This window comes from Labeo rohita, chromosome 13 (genome assembly GCF_022985175.1).
Source record: "Labeo rohita strain BAU-BD-2019 chromosome 13, IGBB_LRoh.1.0, whole genome shotgun sequence".
Lineage (NCBI taxonomy): Eukaryota > Metazoa > Chordata > Actinopteri > Cypriniformes > Cyprinidae > Labeo > Labeo rohita.
This window is the reverse complement of record NC_066881.1, coordinates 7,304,081-7,324,338: the sequence shown is the minus strand read 5'-3', so window position 1 is coordinate 7,324,338 and position 20,258 is coordinate 7,304,081. Positions and strand designations below refer to the sequence as shown.

The following is a 20,258-nucleotide window of genomic DNA, read 5'->3' as shown; positions in this document are numbered from 1 at the left end:
ATACTCAATTTCCCAAAAGCTGAATTTGTAAAGTATATAGGTATATAGCATATATATAATATTTTCATTTTATCTTTTTTTGTGTTTTTTGATGTGCTTTTGTCATTTTGTAAGTGTTTAAATATAGCTTTTTTATATTTCAGTTTCAGTAATATTGCTTTAATTTATTGTTTTAACTTAACCCCATTTATTTATTTTATTTTTTCCTTTTTTTTTCAGTTTTTAAGGTTAAAGTTATTCATCAGTATTTATATTTTAATTTATTTCAGCTTTATTTAAATTACCAAAAGCAATTTTAATAAGTCTAGTTTTATTTATCAATAACAACACTGATTATAATGCACTCTTTGCCCCTGCCTGTTTTATTGTAGTAGCCAGTATGTGGGGCAGTTTTGATTGACGGCGATGATAATTTCTTAATTAGCTTGTTTGTTTGTAGGTTATAAAAGCCACCTCTCTTGTTTTCTCTCTAGAGGAATTGTGGCCTTTCTCTTTCATTCTTGCATATTTTGCTTCATAAAAAGTGTTATTTATCCCCCAGACATCTTTATTTTCTCCATTACAGTTTGGCTGATTGAATGAATTTGAATTAACTTTAAAAATTTATTATATCTGCATTTTGGTGCCTGACTCCTTTTTATGTGCTCGGGAATGAGCTTTTCATAATGTATAGGGTTATGGAAAATAAAACAATAATGTAGTGTTGTTGTTTTTCTCTGCCCTGGGAGCAAGCATTGTTTTTAAAATATTTTATTCTGTTTGGATGAGGTCCTCATTCAGCACAAGACCATACTAAAATCTGTTTTTCAGAGCTCTCTGCCACTAAATCGCTTTTTAATTAAAGTAGATTTATAATCAGGACTTTCTATTTGCTATGGGTAATTAAAGCCCATGGCAGGAGCTGTAATTATCAGTCTTTAATCATTGCTTCGAAATTGAATAGTGTTCTGCACATAGTTCATAATCTGATGTCTGTTTCAAAATACTGAATTGAATGAGGGATAATATCCCTGGTATTCATGTTCATGCACAGGTCTAGGGCCTGCAAGAGCAAATGTCATTCAAAATGTAAGCAGGGGACTAACTCAGTGAATAAAGACAAGAGGCGCCCTCTAGCTGTCATGCCTATTTGATTTGCATACTTTGGTTAGAGGTACCTATCTATCTATCTATCTATCTATCTATCTATCTATCTATATATCTGTCTATCTGTCTGATGTGTTAAATAATTTTCAGCCTTTCGCTTGTCACATTGGTTTTCAAAAGTGTAAATTTAAATGATTTAAACACAATTGCTGGCCACATGATGACTTTTGATCAAAAGTTTAGTTTTTATAGCAACTGATCATTATGAGAAATGTATACATTTAGTCTACGAGGTTGCAGTTGCGTATAAATTCGTAGGATTTGATTTGTATGAATTTTTTTTTTTTTTTTTTTTTTTTTTTTTAATTAAACATTAAATTTCACCTTCAAACCTACTGGGAAATAAGCAGATATGAAATAAGCAGTACGAAACGTAGTCCCGAATTGCCATGAGTGTGTTGTACAAGACATCATTCTGTGTAATACACAACAATAAAATAATACATTAACTGAACTAAATTAAATCTAACTAATCTAACTTACTAGACACTCTACTGTAAAACACTGATACAACACTGAACACTAAACACTGAAAAAATAAGAAGAAACTAACTTTTAAAATATGTACAAATGTGATGGTTCGCACAGGGAATTCTTGTAATGCCCATTCTCTCATAAATTATAGCCTGTTGTGAGTCAGAGTACTGCGAGACTGTCAACAGTTCTAGGAATAGGGAAAAGCTGTTAATGCACTTGAAATATGAATTTCTGAGTAACCGCAAAAGATGCTGTAAGTAGCCTATCTTTTCATTTTACAATGTATCAACTTTGCAATTTTAAGGTAGGTAAAGTAGCCTACAGGTAAGCTAACAAATCGATGTTCTCCTTCAAAATGATTAAAAATATAATAAGGAACTAAGACATTATGATGCTGATTGTGCAAGATGAATGTGTAATTGGTTAGATAATGAAATCTGTTTTTAAAAGTAGACTCTCAACAACAGATATAAGTGTCTCCTGAAATCTGTGGATAGACAGCAAAACAAGAGACCTGAGAGTACTTCTGAAGCTATGTGTGTGCGTGCATGCGTGTGCGCGCACGCATAACATCACTGTTCGCGCCCGGTGCCTCACTCGCAGGTTGGATTCGGTGCGTCGCGGAAACCGAAGTGCCCTAGAGATGCCGCGTGTGTGGAGTGGAGATCGGCGGGGCGCAGTCGCCGCACAGGTACAAGCGCACCGCTTGCGCGCAAGTTTTATCCAACCCGAGGATGCCAAGAGAGACGGCGTTATCTCCAGCTGCTTCCCACGCTGCGTGGTGGACACTTGAAGAAGGGTGAAGCGTTAAGTTTGAGGCTAAAGCTGGAAGTATTTGACGCTGCCCCACTGAACATGACTTTCATCTGCGCTCCAGGATTTAAAAGTTCGCAAAAATGAAGTTTGGCAAAAGCGTCTGTATCATAAACGTGGGTGGCACCAAGTATGCTTTTCCAAAGGACGTAATCAAGGATTTCCCTTTGAGGAGAGTGAGTCGTCTCCACAGTTGCGCCTCGGAGAGAGAAGTGCTGGAAGTGTGCGACGATTACGATAGAGAGAGGAACGAGTTCTTCTTTGACAGACATTCAGAAGCCTTCGGCTTCATTATGCTGTACGTGAAGTACGGCAAACTGCGCTTCGTCCCGCATATGTGCGAACTGTCGTTTTACAACGAGATGATTTACTGGGGTTTGGAAAGCTCTCATATGGAGTTCTGCTGCCAGCGGAGACTCGACGACCGCATGTCTGACACGTACACACACTTTACCGAGGAGCACCACAAAACGGCTGACGAATTTAGGACGGAGGAGTCGACAACTGGGAAACGAGACTCAAAGTGGCTGGAGCGAATGCGTAGGACGTTCGAGGAGCCCACCTCCTCCCTGGCCGCGCAAATTTTGGCGTCCGTGTCGGTGATTTTTGTCATTGTGTCCATGGTAATACTTTGCGCAAGCACTCTTCCTGACTGGAAAACTGCCGAGAGCAACATAGTGGAAGAGCACAGGTACACAGACTCATTAGAGCATCCATCCGGGTATTTATGGCTTCTTTCTTGTATAAACTTCCTAACTTTTTTGGTGAGGTTTCAGCGATAAAAATAACCTCACAGGGGTCGTTGACACAGGATGCGTTCTTGCGTTCAAAAACAGCTAGACGCCACGCAGCGGAAATTAAACAGCTCGCATAGGTGTCTCGACTAGTTTTCAAACATTTAATATCTTTTAAACTCTTAATTAAACGCCAGACATGATCAAATAAATAATACTTTTTTATCAATCTTTGATTTACACTCACAGGGAATAGAGTTGCCTACTGACAGCTGTTTTATTTTACATGAAGATGGTCTCCTCATGGCGCTGACTGAATCACATGACCAGCCAAATGCTACTCAGTATATCTTCAATACTGGACCATTTCGCTCATGGAAAGAAAAATAAAATGTTGAAACATTACCCCATGATCTGTAATAAAGGGGGTCCACATATCAGCTAATACAACATAATCAAAAAGTTAGTGGCTGTAACTTTCCCAGATAGCACACGTTTGTCTGCAAGATGTCTGATAAAGATCACTTGATCTGGGAAGCATCTGCTGTGTACGAACATCTGACACACGTCTGTAAGATGTCAGTTTTACATACATTCTAAATCATAAACATCTTAAAGACATGTATTGCAGATGAGCAAACGCTAAAAAAATATGCCTTCCAGATATAAATGCATTTGTCAAATAGACATCTCCGTGATGTCTGTGTGCTATCAGGGTTTACTTTGCGCAGCATCTTAAAAATGTAAAGTTGGGATGCTGAGGGGGGAAAACAGTTACATGAAGATTTGTTTTTCTTCAGATTTTCCATCTCACAGATTTTTACATATTTACAATGAATTTATTCTCTCACAGATAATAAACTTTCAAATGTTTTTCTCTTAAGTTACTCTTAATCCACTCGACTTCTACATAGAAGTTTGGAACTGAGGTAATGCAGATTTGTACTGTGCAGTGTGCAAGCTTGGCAACAAAATTGACATTTTTTTTATTTTTTATTGAAGAACATTCACTCTTAAAAATAATTGTGCTTAAAAGGTTCTTTACAGCGATGCCACAGAAGAACAAAATTGTTCTTTTGGTTCCACAAAGAACCATACAGTAAAAGTTTCTTTAAAGAACTTCTCTTTCTTACCTTTTTATAATCTGAAAAACCTTCTTTTGCCACAAAGAACGTTTGTGAAACAGAAAGGTTCTTCAGATGTTAAAGGTTCTTTATGGAACCATTTAGACAAAAAGAGTTCTTCTATGGCATCATGAAGCACCTTTATTTTTAAGAGTTCCTGAAATAGCTAAAGTCACCTAATTAATTGCAGTTATTTTATTAATTTTATTATAGGCTGTTCTCTCTGCACTTTTTAATTGTTTTAGTCTACAAAGGAGTCAGATGAATCAATACAACTTTAAAAAAAAAACGTCTCAGCTGTTTTAATTCAAGCTGTTTGTCCAGCTGTTTTAATACAAGAACGTATCACGTGTGTATGTGCCCCTATTCCTCATAAATAAATACCTAAAAATATGAAATACACGTCTGCAGCCACACTTGTCTACAGTCTTCTGTATCGTGTATATTGTCATGTTGTCCTATTTCCTAAATGTTTGTCTTTTATCTTTCAGCATGAAAAGAAGTCATAAAGTTTCATAGTCTAGTCAACAAATAGCCTACTCGAGCATCTCGAAGCTCCTCGATTTTCACTAATTGTGGTAACTGTGCGTAGCTAACAGCTGAAGTGAAACACTGTTCTGAGGAAGGTAGACTATTTTGGGCTGTCTCTCTCCAAGGTGCTGAATAATCACTGAGATCCAGCTGTTTGTAGATCATGTGGAAAAATGGATCTTCTTAAAATATTCAGATTCTAAACAGCAGAACGTGTTTTTTTCATGAGTTTTTTTTTTTTTCTGACCCCATTTAAGGTCAAACATTAATTAATGAATAAATTACAATAAGATTAATAAGTAAAAGAGCAAAAGGTGAGTCAAAAACTGGTGCCACTAGTCATTTACATAGTTAGAAACCTCTAACAAACAATGTTGGAAACAACCACTGACCACTAGTTAGCAATTTCCTTGTTTTAATATCCTTTTAACCTCTGTGTTTGTCTGTTTCGTATTCATAACTGCCACGTGGACTGTTCTGAAGGTACTGGTACCTGAGGAGCAAACTTCCATACTGTGTGTTTTTGTGTAAAAATATAACATGGTCTATGTTGCTGAAAAATCGGGTTTGTTTTTTCAGCTGTCATTAGTTTGAGTGATTATGTCTTCAGGGATAACTTTCAATGTCTCCATTTTTCCTCAGCTATGCTTCTATTCCAGCTCAAAGTTGACTTCTGTCAGAAAAGCATGTCTGATGCGAAAGCATCAGGCAATTTTGTTGCATATAAACTAGAGTTTCACTACACTTGATGTAAAATGGGACATTTTACGCATCTATTTTGAGGTTTGAAACATTGGAACAGAAATAGGCTACACCAGTCATTTCAGTGTAACAGATGTTGATAAAAGACAAAATCCGAAATTGTTTAAAATGAAAAAATAGTTTTAATGTCCAATTTGTCAAGTGGATTTGAAACAGCAAATTGTTTCTCTCTCAGAGAAATGAACTTCGCTATATGTTGCCAAATCTCTGTTCCGCCAGTTCTCAGCTCACAAATTCTAATCTCATCTTCAGAATCAAATCTGAAATATTGATTTGGTTTATAAAACGAAGAGAAAATGACAGTGCTCTGAACTGGAATGGTTTGGCTTTATTTACTCATTTTAGTTAACCTACCAACCCTTTAAGCCCCAGCAACCGTTGGAATGAAATGCCAAAACATATAAAGACAATAAGCACTGACATATCTTCTTAATATTACTGTTTTTTTCACTCAGTCACTAACAGTTACTGGCATTCTGTCGATATGCTGCAATCCATTTTTCTGTCTGGCTTTCATCAGACATAATTACTGTCATTATTAGACTCTGAGGAGAATACAAATACTGTGGTCAATACTGGCATTACTCCATAAACGGTATTGCTAGGCCTTATGGGATTCCAAGCGGTTGCATGGATTAAGTACATTTCAAGACAGTAATATTTCAGTTTCACATAAAATATAATGAAAACTGAAATGTTTCAATTAGAAATTGAATTTTAATTAGTTGGTAACCATTAGTTGGTAATAAGGTGTCATTTGTTAACATTAGCTAACATGAACGAACAATGAACATTGCAATTATTACACCAAATATTCATTTTTGTTAATGTTAGTTAATAAAAAATGCACTTTTTCATTGTTCATGTTAGTTCACAGTGCATTAACTAACGTTAACAAACACAAATTGTAATTTTAATAATGCATCAGTAAATTAACATCAGCTAAGATAATAAATGCTGTGGAAGTATTGTTCATTCTTAGTTCATGTTGACTAGAGTTAGTTATTGTAAAGTGTTACCAATTAGTTAATGGTCATTTGTATCACAAGGCAATAAAAAAGCTGTTCATTTATTTATTTGCTAGTGTAATTTCATCAGTTAATCAGTTCATCATTAATTCTAAGCCATTTTTAAAGCTGTAGGCGCAATCTTGCATTCTTGAATTCTAAAGTAAGTGAGTTCATTCCTAAAGCAATTGCTGGCTTTTTGACCTTACTACTTGTTGCCTCAGAAAATTTCAGTCGGCTTTTCAAAGGATCTGTGAGTGAGCAGCAATACCAAGACGCAAAAGCTTTCAACAGCTTTGCAAACAAGATGATGAATCTCAGTGAAAGCTTTAAAATGGCTTTGAATTATCTTAAACTTAGGCACCTTAGCTAAACATCTGAGGTAGTTAATGAGACTATTTCTTAATATGGATCAGCATGTTCCTTTTCCCCTCAAACTTTCCTTCTGTTCTTTTCCCCATCACCGCGCACCTGTCCAGGATCATTGAGGCGGTGTGCATCGGATGGTTCACGGCAGAGTGCATCGTGCGCTTCATTGTGTCCCGAGACAAGTGTGAGTTTGTGCGACGTCCGCTGAACATCATAGACCTGCTGGCCATTACCCCCTATTACATCTCTGTCACCATGACGGTTCTCACCGGAGAAAACTCTCAGCTGCAGAGGGCCGGCGTGACGCTGCGTGTTCTGCGCATGATGCGAATCTTTTGGGTCATCAAGCTGGCGCGTCACTTCCTAGGGCTCCAGACTTTGGGGTTAACGCTGAGGCGCTGCTACCGCGAGATGGTCATGCTCCTGGTCTTCATTTGCGTGGCCATGGCCATATTCGGGGCGCTGGCGCAACTTCTAGAGCATGGCCTGGATCTGGAGTCTGGGAACGAGGAATACGCCAGCATTCCTGCTGCCTGCTGGTGGGTTATTATCTCCATGACCACTGTCGGCTATGGAGACATGTACCCCATCACTGTGCCGGGACGTGTGCTTGGTGGCCTGTGCGTCGTGAGCGGAATAGTGCTGCTGGCTCTTCCAATCACCTTCATCTACCACAGCTTCGTGCAGTGCTACCACGAACTCAAGTTCCGCTCAGCCCGCTGCACCCGAAGCCTGTCCGCCGAGTTCCTCAATTGACTCCCTGTGGCGAATAATGGGACGGCTTTCTGCTCGAGAAATCAATGGCTAGTGCAAAGCTCTCCCAAGGCATTTTCATCTGCCACATTCATCTCCAGAACAGACTCTCTAAGCGCCGGTATGTGCTGTATCTGTTACTCAAGGGGCTGGAGGAGGCTACCATGGTGACGGTATCATTAAAGCCAGGTGTCCTTGACAGGTACACACTGCTGGAGGGAAACTTTCAGAGGCCTTGAAAAGACTCAACAAGCCCTCGCTCTCACAGAGATCTGCGTCTTACCTTATTCGTGTGGCGTTCCTCCAAAGGATTTAGCTTTTGAATGCCACTTAGGCAGCCCACAGTGTTGGCAAGCAGATATGAGAGAAATAATTTAATCATCTTGTCGCCCAGGAACCTTTCTCTTTGATGATGCCTTCATTTATAAGCAATGGAGTTTTAAAGCAGTACCACTTTTCCAGCATTTAAAATATTGAGAGCCTCTCTTTTGCTACTGACAATAGATTACCAAAACATGAATTTTAATCAATCTATTCCATTTTCTGAATCCTCTTTCCAGGCTAAGTTGTTGTGTAGACCCAATTCAGTGTGACAGCAAACCTCCAGAGGTAGTGGGACATAATGAGCGGAATAGACTGAGAATTACAAGGATAAAGTGAGAGCTGTGTGGGCAGCTATGCTGAGAGGAACATAACGGGCCATGGAGAGAGAGAGTGCTGTCATGGAGAGTTGGGTGTTTTGGATGACACCACACAGTGCATGTAGAGTTCGATTCTTCTACCTCTGAATGTCCTCTACTGCCCTGCGGGTTTTTACACAGGAGCGAGATGCCTTGAGGCTCATGTATCTTCTGGAGCACAAAAAAGCTCTCTGTATGTCCATGGAAGGTTCTGGAGATCTTTAGTGACACAGCTACCTCAAGGCCATCTCCTCCCATGGAGTCACCCATACCACCCACTTCTCCCCGACGCACGGCTGTCTCTGTTGTTTTGTGGCTCTTATGTTCCTCAATGCTCTTAAAGGAACATTCAGAGAATGTGCTGTTATGTGTTTTTGTCTTGACACATTTCTTCAAGTGCATCTACACTTTTGCTAACAGAAAAAAAGTGTGTACAATTATAACAAAACAGCTGTTTGATGTTAAACAACATGTAAATTATCGTTGACCTGTTTAAATTTTAAATAGAAGTCAACATTTAAGAAAAATTCAACATGAAAATTGACCCTTGGTGCACATTTATTCGTGCACATTATTCCAGATTCCAAAATGTTTGTCGTATAACTTAAAGTTTACCCAAAAATGAAAATTAACCTATTATTTACTCACCCTCCAGGAATCCAAGGTGTATATGACTTACTTCTTTCAGACAAATTCAATCAGAGTTATATTTAAAAATATCCTGGCACTTCCAGAATGGCATAGGGGGGTGTTTCTCTTCATCAGTCCAAAACAAGTCCAATAAAGTGCCTCCATTTATAATAACAAGTGCCTCACATGGCTCCGGGGGGCAAATAAAGGTCTCCTGTAGCGAATCAATGCAATTTTGTAAGAAAAATATCCATATTTAAATGTAATTATCACTTTAATCTAGCTTGCACCAACTGGTCGTACACAGAAGACTTTCCAAGTGGATGACGTAGGACGTCGGCATTGCACATATGCTGGTGAGTCTTTTTGCTTACAGAAGCAAAGGAAGCAAAATGTCCTTACTTTAGCAAAGGAAAACCAGTCTTATCTCGGGTTATATAGAAATCCTTGTTTTGTACTTTGTGACCGGTACTGTGTTTACCTCTCTCCACGGCACGTATTCGTTCACATTCGTCACTTCTGAGCAGCGCTTGCGCAATGCATATGTCCTCCGTCATCTGCCTGGAGCGGCTTCCGTGTACGACTAGTTGGTGCAGGCTAGATTAAAGTGATTATTACATTTTCACACAGCCGTGTGAGGCACTTTTTATTATGGATGGATGGCCTTTTTTGGACTTGTTTCGGACTGATGAAGAGAAACACTCACCCATGCCATTCTAAAGCTTGGAAGTGCCAGGATAATTTTTAATATAACTCAGATTGGATTTGTCTGAAAGAAGGAAGTCATATACGCCTAATGCCTGGAGGGTGAGTGAAGAATAGGCTAATTTTCGTTTTTGGGTGCGCTAAACCCTTTAACTTGCACCACCTCTGAAATAACTTCCCTTACTTGACGTCATAAATCCTAATTATGTTTTCAACCACTTCCCTTTAACCACCTGGTCGATTATGGTACATTATATCCACTTTTCACCATTCAGTTTCTGATAAATACAAAAAAGAAAGTCTTATCCTACATTTTTCTTCTCTGAATATGCTGTTCTGTTACACATGTAAATATTCAGATCCAACCTGATCTCAATAGCAGTTTGTACATATTTTAGGAAGGGGCCAATTCAACCTCACTCATATGAATTCAAACGATTTTTCCAAAATCGTATGTATTTCATACATAGCCAATTCGTATGAAAAGACCTTCCCCTAACCCCTGCCCCTAAACATACCCATCACTGGGGTCTAGACAAATTGTACAAAATCGTACTAGTGAGGTCGTACAATTTCGTACAAATTAGCCACCTTGTAAAATATGTACGAATTGGTCATGAGATAGCGTTGTCAGATCACAGAAGTAAAATGGATTTCATGTTGACTTTAAAAGAAAACATTTGCATTTTAGAAATCTGCCTTTTTTTTTTTTTTTTTTTTTTTTTTTTTTTTTTTTGCAAACTGCACCATTATTTTTTTAATATGGTAAACATATTAGCAATGTCCATGTATGCATCTCATGATACATAATAAAATTATTATTATTATATGGTACAATATTTTTTAACAGTGCAATAATGAAATATGTTTTTTTTTTTTCCTTCAAAATGATGAAGTGGCTCCATCTGGTCCCTCTTGCCAGCTTGTAGAGTTTTTTTTTTTTTTTCTTCTTCTTCTTTGTATTAAACTCTTTTATATAATAAATATTTAACTGCAGAAGTGTGCTTTAGGATGACTATTTAGTTCAAAATTGTTACATTTTGTTCATGTTTAAGGGGGCAACAGGCAAAAACCACCCATAATGTTATATTCAGTATAATTTTTTAATAATTTATTGGTAACACTTTACAGTAAAGGTGTCATTTGTTAACATTAGTTAATGTATTAACTAACATGAACAAACAATGAACAATACATTTATGTATGTTTGTTAATAAAAATACAGTCATTCATTGTTAGTTCATGTTAATTTACTGCATTAACGTAATTTTAATAATACATTAGTAAATGCTGAAATTAACATTGTGATTAATAAATGCTATAGAAGTATTGTTCATTCATCATGATAACTAATGTAGTTAAGTAATGTTAATTAATGAACCTTATTGTAAAGTGTTACCAATTTTATTTTATATTGTCTATAAATGTCCTGTCCCAATGGATTTTTTTTTTTTTTTTTGGATCAAACGGAATATCAAAATGTCTGCCAAATAATTTTAGTTCTTAATTTTGCAAACATGATCACAGTTTAGAAATAGACAAAATACCTGTTTAAAAAATGAGTGACAAACGTTCACCTTTTCTAAGAATAATTCCTCTTGTGCAGTGCCTCTATCCTCTGTAATTACCACATTCTCACTAATCATAGTCATCTTTATTCATATTCCTCACAGCGGTTTATGGATGGAAACCAGCAGTCACTGACTGCAGCACAGGCCTTTGTGAATTAATGATCGGAGGTTTGTGTGATTGGAAATAGATGCATTCTGTTTTGGGTTACAGCAAGAAAAATGTGTCAGACCAAAATGTGCTAAGATTTCCCTCCTCATTAATTAAACCTCCTGAAGAGATCATGCTGAGGTGTTCTCCAGATCACTTCAGACACAGACTTCCTTTGGCTCACATGTACACACAACACCCAGAAATTAATGTGAAAGTGAAAATAAGCAAAATCCCCCAAAATAATTGCAGACCGCAGGTGTCAGCTGCCACTCATTTGTTCTTAATACACTTTCATCCCACTGCTTCTCTCTATTGCTTGCTTCATTAATCATGGCAAACATAAGGGATCTTGTTTACTTTACATGCAAATGCATCAGTGCTCTACTGAAACGCTCATGACAGCTAACATGTGGATAACACCATGTCTTATATTAACAGATCTCTCAGTTTATCAGTAGAATGTGATCCATTTCACTCCAGTCCCTGCTTAAATCTCACAACAGCTGCAAGAGATTATCTGGAGGAACGTGTTTTATTTTATCTTTTTTATGCTGCATACTGAGAATTCTTATCTGACACTGTCCACCATCATATGACACTTGCAAAAAAGTGTTGCCAAAAGTAGTCTCAGTAGACATAAATGTTTACCGAAATACTTTTTAATGTTATTATCTCTTGTATTATTCTATTCAACTCTGCTGAAATTAAGTTTTTGACATACAGTGTTCTGACACAACCCATTATGTGTATTTTTATTTTATTATTTTAGAGTTGTAACAACAGTTGTGCAATATTATCATATGTTGTGTATCACCGATATAATAGCTTGGGCTTATCACACCTGGCTTGAGCTTTTTGTAGGGATTTTTATACCCCAGTAATGTTTAGTATAGAAGAGTGTTTGAAATCCTGCTGTAAAGTCTAACTACAGTTAGGCTATTTCCCCCCTTTTTCTGCATTCACTAGTACTGTAAGCTTTCAATGTATTTTTTAAAATAGAAAGTCTATTTTGAATAAACTAGAATTGCCTCTGTGTTAGCTAAAGCGGGTCTTGACAAAATTCATGAAAACTCGATATTAATAAATAGTACAAAATAAATGCTTTGTGGTCTTTTTTTAGCTCTTCCAAACAAACATACACACACGGAAAAAAAAAATGTTTTATAATAAACTCTAATGCTATGTACGCCATATGCACATTTTATGTTTTAAACAGTCATATTAGGAAAAGACAAAGTTAAAAATAAAAATAAAAAGTATAGATGAGCATTTTTTTGTAATTTGTCTTACTGAATAATGTTAATCAGACTTATTTACGTTCATAAAACCCAAACAAGTGGAGAGAAAAAAAAAGGTAAATTTCTGAGGTTAATAAAAATGCTAATTGCCTTGAGGTATTAAACTAAACTATAGCTGTTCTTTGTAGATATTATACTCAGGCCCGTAGCGAGGGGGGGTTCGGGTGGTTCGAACGACCCACCCCATCCAGTCAAAGGTCCGGAATTTATGTACGTTTTTTTTTTTTTTTTTTTTTTTTTTTAATAAACAAGTGTTCTTTTAAACAACAACGCACTTTTAAAGCCATAAAAAGTATTAAATACCTTAATAAGTATAACAAAATAAAAACTTAATTATCATTTCAAGAGGTCTTAAATTTGGGGATGGAAAGACAAAAATCGCGTTATGGATAAATGTGCTAGTCGTTTGAAGCAGAACACAGTATATTCTGACCAGGGGCAGTTCTAGAACCATTTTTTCAGACTGTCATCAACTTTTTTGTTTGTTCAGTTTGCACAATAAACATGGGTTGGAGCTCTTACTTTTGAGTTCTTAAAGTACACCAAATTAATGAATTTCATTTTAAAATGTGTAAAATTTTCTCCTGGGGGGGCCATGCCCCCAGACCCCCCTAGAGGGACACACGTCCACCCACCATTTGGATATGTGTCAGTACAAAGAATCTGTGATTTTACTGCATTAAAAATGTCATTGTACATATTTGTGTATATTTACTGAACAAGGCGATATCTTGGTAAGCAGTTTGACAACATTGTAGTAAATATTTTTGGTGAATCAAAAAATCATGCTTATTAAGATACCAGCACACATGATAATACAGCACAAATTAGTGCATGAGTAGTCAACAAAATGAAGTATTTAAACCTCATAGTTAAATACAAAATGGGTGGGAACTGAAAAAGGTCCACTTTTTGGAAAAAAAGAACGAACCCCCCCCCCCTTCTGCTAGGCTGGCTGCGGGCCTGTACTGGTACACTACTTTTTAAAAGTTTTGGTTTTGTATGATTTTTTTGTGTGTTTTAAAGTGAAAAACGTCTGTTATGCCAGCTGGTTATACCTATTTCTGCTAAAACATGCAGTAAAACAGCACTATTGGTACATATTATTACGATTTACAATGTACTGACAGCAAATATTATTTTATTTACGACTTAATAATAGCATTTTGTCTGAACAGAGGCTGACGGTAGGGTGTATGTTTTTTTAATCGGGCAAGAATCGGACTGCTAAGTGACGTAATTTCCGCCGGGGTCCTCTCACTCTCGGGCACAGGGAGCAGGTGGTGGGACGCGATCCTGTCTGCGGTGTGACTCACAGTATTATCAACGAAAATGTACTATAAGGTCAGCGGAGTCACCGGGAAATTAACGGGAGCCACAGCAGCGTCCGCTTACAACCCTCAGGTACTCAAACCTTCGGCTGCCGTGTTATGAGAAGCGAGAAGTCTGGAGTGACCTTCACAGGAAGCGCTTTACTGACACTCTCAGTCACTGTGCAAGTGTGTCTTTTTATTGAGCTGATAAACACTTTCAGCTACCCTTGATTTACTATCACGGTTGTCTTTGTTTAAAAGTAATGCAGTATACGTTTGTCATTGACGGTAGTGAATTCGAGTGATTAAAGACCGACACTAGAGCTACAATATGGCCTCAACAGGATTTTATAGCTCCTTATAACACAATCCCTCAGAGCTCATGAAAGCCAGCAGTTGAAAGGGAACGTAACTGTTGTAGCATGAACAGAATTATACCAAATAATTCAAAAGTTAACGTCTGTTTAATGTCAAGGACAGCTGTAGAGTTCAAAGCTCGGTTTCTTTTCATTCCGTTCATTTAGATTAAGGTTAAGAGGTCGTGTTTACCTTCAGTTCTCCAACATGACCTTGCCCTTTCATGCCTATTTTGCTAAAATTGAATTTCATTCATTTATTTTTTCTTATATGCTGTTATTTTCCAACAAACGGACAAGGGCATTTTTTGAACAATCCTCATGCAGCTCTTTTCCTAGCTACAACCATTCAAATTGGCCGTATCTGTAAAGATCCAACGATCATAAGAGTGTTAGATAGTCATGATGGATGATTAGTAGGCTGTTTTTTGCACGTCTGATGTTAGTGTGTCCAAGTTTAGAAGTTTGTGTTGTATAGTGATTTTTGGATCCTTTTTGGATCTTGAGACATGGTTGAATTACAGTATGAGTGACCTTAGTGGGGCGTGGAGTTGCATACGTTTGTCCTTTTTAAGTTTAGAGGAAGACAATGCCAGCATAGGGGTTTGGACTGACGTAACAAATTAGTAAATAATGGCGGTAGTCATTTTTTGGTCCTGTAATGTCTCTGCAGCTTATATGTGACCCTGGTTCACAAAACCAGTCGTAAGGGTAAATTTTTCAAAATTGAGATTTATGCACAATCTGAAAGCTGAATAAATAAGCTTTCCATTGATGTATGGTTTGTTAGAAGAGGTTAATATTTGGCTGAGATACAACTATTTGAAAATCTGGAATCTGAGGGTGCAAAAAAATCAAAATATTGAGAAAATCACCTTTAAAGTTGCCCAAATAAAGTTCTTCGCAATGTTTACTGCTAATCAAAAATTAAGTTTTCATATATTCACAGTAGGAATTTTACAAAATATCTTCATGGAACATGATCTTTACTTAATATCCTAATGATTTTTGCCATAAAAGAAAAATCAATCATTTTGACCCATGCAATGTATTTTTGGCTTTTGCTACAAATATACCCCAGCGACTTAAGACTGGTTTTGTGGTCCAGGGTCACATATGTCATTGTGTTTGTCCCAACAGGGGCTGAAGCCCACGGTTCCCTCTCAGGCTCCTCCCATGATCTTTGCTGTACCAACCAAGGTTGTTTCGGAGACTGGGTCTGTGTCACACTACATGGGAATTAACAAGGTCCCAGAGCTGCAGAAGATTTTCCAGGTATTGCACTGTGATTTTTTTTGTAGCTTTATGTAATTTTATAGTTTAGAAATAAACATTTTGTAGTAAACTGTCAGCACTGCCAAAGCCATGTGTACAGTGACTGTTACTGACATACTTTGTTACTCATTTGATCTTGTTAATATTTTGTTTATTAAATTAATAATAATAGTCTGGATTAATTTAAAATGTGGGAAAAAAAATGCATTTTGTTTTATTCGCCATGCAAAATATTTATTTAATATCTAGTTATTTCTAATAACCCAGTGATTTATATATTTTATAACATGACAAGCATTAGTCCCAAAAAAAAGTTTCACATTTTGCAACACCCAAGTTAAAAACAAAAGACTAGTACAACTTGTATTATAATTTCAAACTTTAAATTGTAATTGGAAAAGCTACATTCTGGTTCATGGTGAAGAATTTGCATTGTTGATACACACAGTTTTTTGCTCCCATATGTAGCTAAAGCAGTCGACCCCACTGACAGCTGGACAAATGTATTGTTTGTCTTGCTGTCTATAACTACATTAATACAATCACAAATTAAAAAAAAAAAAAAAGTTGCTCTCAGTTTTTAACTGGTTCTCTACAATAAAAAAAAAAAAAATATTGCTAAATTAAAATTATATATACATTTATAATGCTTGAATTGTTTGAATTAGCTTGAAAAAAAGTTTGAATTAGGGCTGGGCATTGACTCATTTCACAATTTGATTTGAATTCACAAACTATTCATTTGATTCAGATTTTGATACAGATTTGTTGGATATATCAATTACATGTCTGTTTTTCTTAAGGAAAACAATGGAAACTAATGCTGAGAACTATACAATTGGCACATTACTATAATGTTAAGGTTAAAATTACTTTTCAGATTCAACTGTTTTTTATTTTTTTTAGGGTTGCACCGAAACTGAAAATTCTGGATGCACTTGGCTGAAGACTGAAACTGAAAATGCTTCTTAATAATTATTATTTTATTAAATACTATAAATACTATAAAATAACCACAGTAAAACATTAAAATTTGACAGAAAATTTACTCATATTAAATAGCATTATTTTTTTCAGTTCTGTGCAACAGAATCAGATTTAACTGATTATTTGAAGAGTTTTTCAAATGCACAGAGTGCCTTGCATTATTCTCCACATATATGCTAAACACATTTTTTTTTCCAAAAAGCCGGTAGTGTCCACTTCGCGATTTCCCCTTTTACTGCAGAAGCTGACAAGTGCCCTTGTTTGTGAACAGAAGCCAATAAGTGCATTTTAGTGAATCAGTGCGCTGTATTTAGGTCAGATGACAAGGCTGCCAGTCACTTTAAAAAGACGTGCTAGATGAGATTAATTTTATCAAAGCTGACTAAAAGTAATCTAGGATGGATAATTTTTATGAACCCATGATATCTTCTTCAGGGCATAAAAGGAAAAAAAAGCTGAATTTTCTCCAATGAACCTTGCAAAAGCAGCACGTTACAATGGCAAGGGAAAACTGTGTGTAATCACAGCCATACAGTCTATGATCACAACCATAGATATGTATATATCTATGATCACAACAAAAACAATATTTGTCAGGCGTCTAAATTGCGTTACAAAGATAAAACAAGTGTTTTTTTGTTTTGTTTTTTAAACTCTGAACTTGGTGGTGCGGTGTGCCATATGTTTTTGGACGTTTTGGCCAAAAATCGAAAATGCCATTTTTGGTCAGTAATATTTGGCATCCAAAATTTCAGTCCATCCCTCTTATTTTTAGATATAATAATCAATGTTTCAAAAATTGTATTTCATAAAAACATTAAATTGTACAATTGTTTTTTTTTTTTTTTTTTTAATTTTTTTATTATTATTATTATTAAAATTATTTCCCCATGTACTGATACACACGAGTCCGGTGGGAGAGAGCAAAGTTCTTCAGTAGTTATGAAGTAACTTAGGCTATTAAGGCTATTTTATTCACTTTAAACTTTGGGTGAAATGATTCTTTCCCTTTAATACATATGGTGCTGGATCATCAATAAATTAGCCATGAGAAAAAGTGATGATATCCGATGTATTTTTTTCTATGAGCGATTATGAGTTGAAGTTAGCAAATTTAGCTTGTTTAAAACCATAGCTTGTCACACATTACAACTAACACGGCGATAAGCCTGTGTGTGAACTGATATTAGGCTAAAATTGTAGACCTACCAAAGTGTTAGGTTTTGCTCAATATGATGTTAAGTTGCAGATCAGTTGCAGCGGTCGAACATCTAAATAAGAGAAGTGCTCAGTCCCAGACAAAACCTAAACATGTGGAGGACACAAAATAATTCAGTAATTAATATGACCCCCTGGTGAACCTATGAACCAAACTCATATTTAAACACAGTCTCCATGCTATGTACACATGCTGTGTACAAAACTATCCATACAAGAACAATTTTGGCTGTGTTATTTGTGTCCCCTTCAAAAATGTCCCCCCCTACTGTTAGATGATATTTACACCCTTGGTTACATGACATTGTTTACTATGTTTTATTGAAGTTTTTCCAAGGTTGAAATACTGAGCCATGCATGAATAGATACACTTCAGTCATTTTTTTTTTTTTTTTTTTTTTTTTTTCTCCAATATATCTTCCAATGTTCCTTCATATTTTTCTCACTATAACTAGTCATAAACAGGGAAATATGATCAGATCATCTCTGTTCTGCCACTTGAACTGAGGTGGCTTCAGCGATCTGTAACACCATATTGATATTTATGTCAAAATGAGATTTATTGTTTGAATTTTCATGAAATTTGTTTGTTTGAAGTTTGAGTCTTTCACATCAAAATTAACAAAGCTTGCTGTAATTATTTGATGGGAGGCACACTACAAGTGATGTTTAGGGAGGTTTTGTTCACGCAGTCGATATTGGTTTATTAAAATTAAGATCAAGTCGTGACTAATCGTTATTGTGAGCCCAGTCCTAGCGTAAATCAGATGCCAACATCTCGATCTGGATATCTGTATGTCTTGTTCTAGCCAAAATGATTTATTAATGTAGACCCAACGCAAATAGATTGAACTTTCATTTTACAAATATTATTTGATTATACTCCCATTTTGCATTTCTGATTTGAACAACCAGGAAACATCTATTTTTTTAGTATTTAACTATATGACCTGTTTCAGAAAACTGATGGAGCACCGGTTCACCTGAAGCGTGGAGTCATGGACAAAATGCTATATAGGACCACGATGGGCTTGACGATTGGTGGCACCCTCTACTGTTTAATAGCCCTCTACATTGCTGCCCAGCCCCGAAAACCACAGTGAACTGCCTTGTCTGTGCTCTGTGTAATTATTAAAAATATTGTAATTATTATGGTTGGAGTGACAACATGGACCTTTGTCATTTTGCTCTAAAAGACTGTGACAGAATTGTTTTATTTACACCAGTATTTTGATTTCACTCACAAGCACATCTTTATCAATCTGAGAAGCCACATTTGATTTTATTACATATGTACATTTATTACATAAGAGTTTATTGTATCCAGTTTGGTCAATCATTATCTTCTCATATGGTCATCTGATGGGACCGGTCTTGTTTTTAACATCATACACTGATGTACTGATCTATTTTTATCCCCTCATATCTTTTGAGAAAATGACAGCAAGCGTGTCAGCCTGTAAATGAAGTCCTTGCAATTTGTACGTAGCAGAATAAATATATTTTGTTTGTAAAAAGTGAACAATGAAACCTTGTGTGTCGTCTTTGTTGAGCTGCAATAGTCCGGATGGCATTCGGTTATTAGCAATTACATCCTGTGGTCTTCGGCTCCGTCTCATCATACAGGATATGGGACTGATGGGACTGTAAGTGTTATTAGTGTTAATCAATACATAAAAGCATTTCAAAACCTATAATTCACTGGTATTAGATTAGTTCCTTGGGGTACAATGTTATCGGTCACATTTAGATGCATTTTGGGTCAGGCAACCAGAGAATTAACATTTCTATTGATTCTTGACATTAGATTGCAAGAGCTACATAATGCCCACTATTGATTTGTGTTTTTGTAAAATGTGAAATGAGCTGCTGTCATGAATTAATCCTCCATTGTAGCAGTGCTGTATTGATTTTCAGCAAACATTGTGCTTCTTATTTGGTTAAAACCCCCGAACCCTTAATATACTATTAAAATTTAGCCCAACTTAACATACCGACTGGACTGAATTTAACATTTTTTTTTTAGAACATTGCAGCTTCAAGCCTATTGTTCAAAATTCTAACCAACAGTGATGTCATCTTAAAATTTCAACACTGAATTGAGATTTTGCATATATATGTATATATACTGGCATACATCAAAACCCCATTTCCACTACTGAGTTTATATCACACTTTTATTATGACTTTTTCCTGGGATCAACCAGGAACTGCCATTCTGACTTTATAACATTGCAAGTTATTAAGTCAGAATTGAGAGATAAAACTGCAATTTTGAGAACATATCAGTTTTTTCCCCCTCAGTGAGTTTAGTTGTACAATTGGTAGGAAAAAAAGTTAGAATTGAGATATAAACTA

At 36.2% G+C, this 20,258-nt stretch overlaps 2 protein-coding genes across 3 annotated transcripts; both read left to right on the top strand.

Annotated features, from left to right (window-relative positions):
• The first annotated feature begins 1,489 nt into the window (after nucleotides 1–1,489).
• Nucleotides 1,490–12,538, top strand: LOC127175534 (potassium voltage-gated channel subfamily G member 3). Of its 2 annotated transcripts, none has more exons than XM_051126659.1 (2): nucleotides 1,490–3,127; nucleotides 7,074–12,538. In XM_051126659.1, exons 1-2 carry the CDS (start codon nucleotides 2,520–2,522, stop codon nucleotides 7,717–7,719), a joined length of 1,254 nt encoding a protein of 417 aa, XP_050982616.1. In that variant the 5' UTR covers nucleotides 1,490–2,519; the 3' UTR covers nucleotides 7,720–12,538. The 2 variants fall into 2 exon arrangements, with proteins under 2 accessions (XP_050982616.1, XP_050982615.1); XM_051126658.1 differs by having other exon boundaries at nucleotides 1,490–3,157.
• Nucleotides 12,539–13,993: 1,455 nt separating this feature from the next.
• On the top strand, nucleotides 13,994–19,430 carry LOC127175540 (cytochrome c oxidase subunit 7A-related protein, mitochondrial). Its single transcript, XM_051126665.1, has 3 exons — nucleotides 13,994–14,155; nucleotides 15,561–15,695; nucleotides 18,860–19,430. The coding sequence occupies exons 1-3, from the start codon at nucleotides 14,084–14,086 to the stop codon at nucleotides 19,001–19,003; spliced, it is 351 nt and encodes a 116-aa protein (XP_050982622.1). The 5' UTR covers nucleotides 13,994–14,083; the 3' UTR covers nucleotides 19,004–19,430.
• Nucleotides 19,431–20,258: the final 828 nt, after the last annotated feature.

Bases quoted from the DNA above. Each gene is read 5' to 3' on its own strand.
- LOC127175534 (XM_051126658.1), top strand. From the start codon at position 2,520: ATGAAGTTTGGCAAAAGCGTCTGTATCATAAACGTGGGTGGCACCAAG. The intron at 3,158-7,073 runs GTATTTATGGCT...GCACCTGTCCAG, and splicing joins TCATTAGAGCATCCATCCGG to GATCATTGAGGCGGTGTGCA.
- LOC127175540 (XM_051126665.1), top strand. From the start codon at position 14,084: ATGTACTATAAGGTCAGCGGAGTCACCGGGAAATTAACGGGAGCCACA. The intron at 14,156-15,560 runs GTACTCAAACCT...TTGTCCCAACAG, and splicing joins CGTCCGCTTACAACCCTCAG to GGGCTGAAGCCCACGGTTCC. The intron at 15,696-18,859 runs GTATTGCACTGT...GACCTGTTTCAG, and splicing joins AGCTGCAGAAGATTTTCCAG to AAAACTGATGGAGCACCGGT.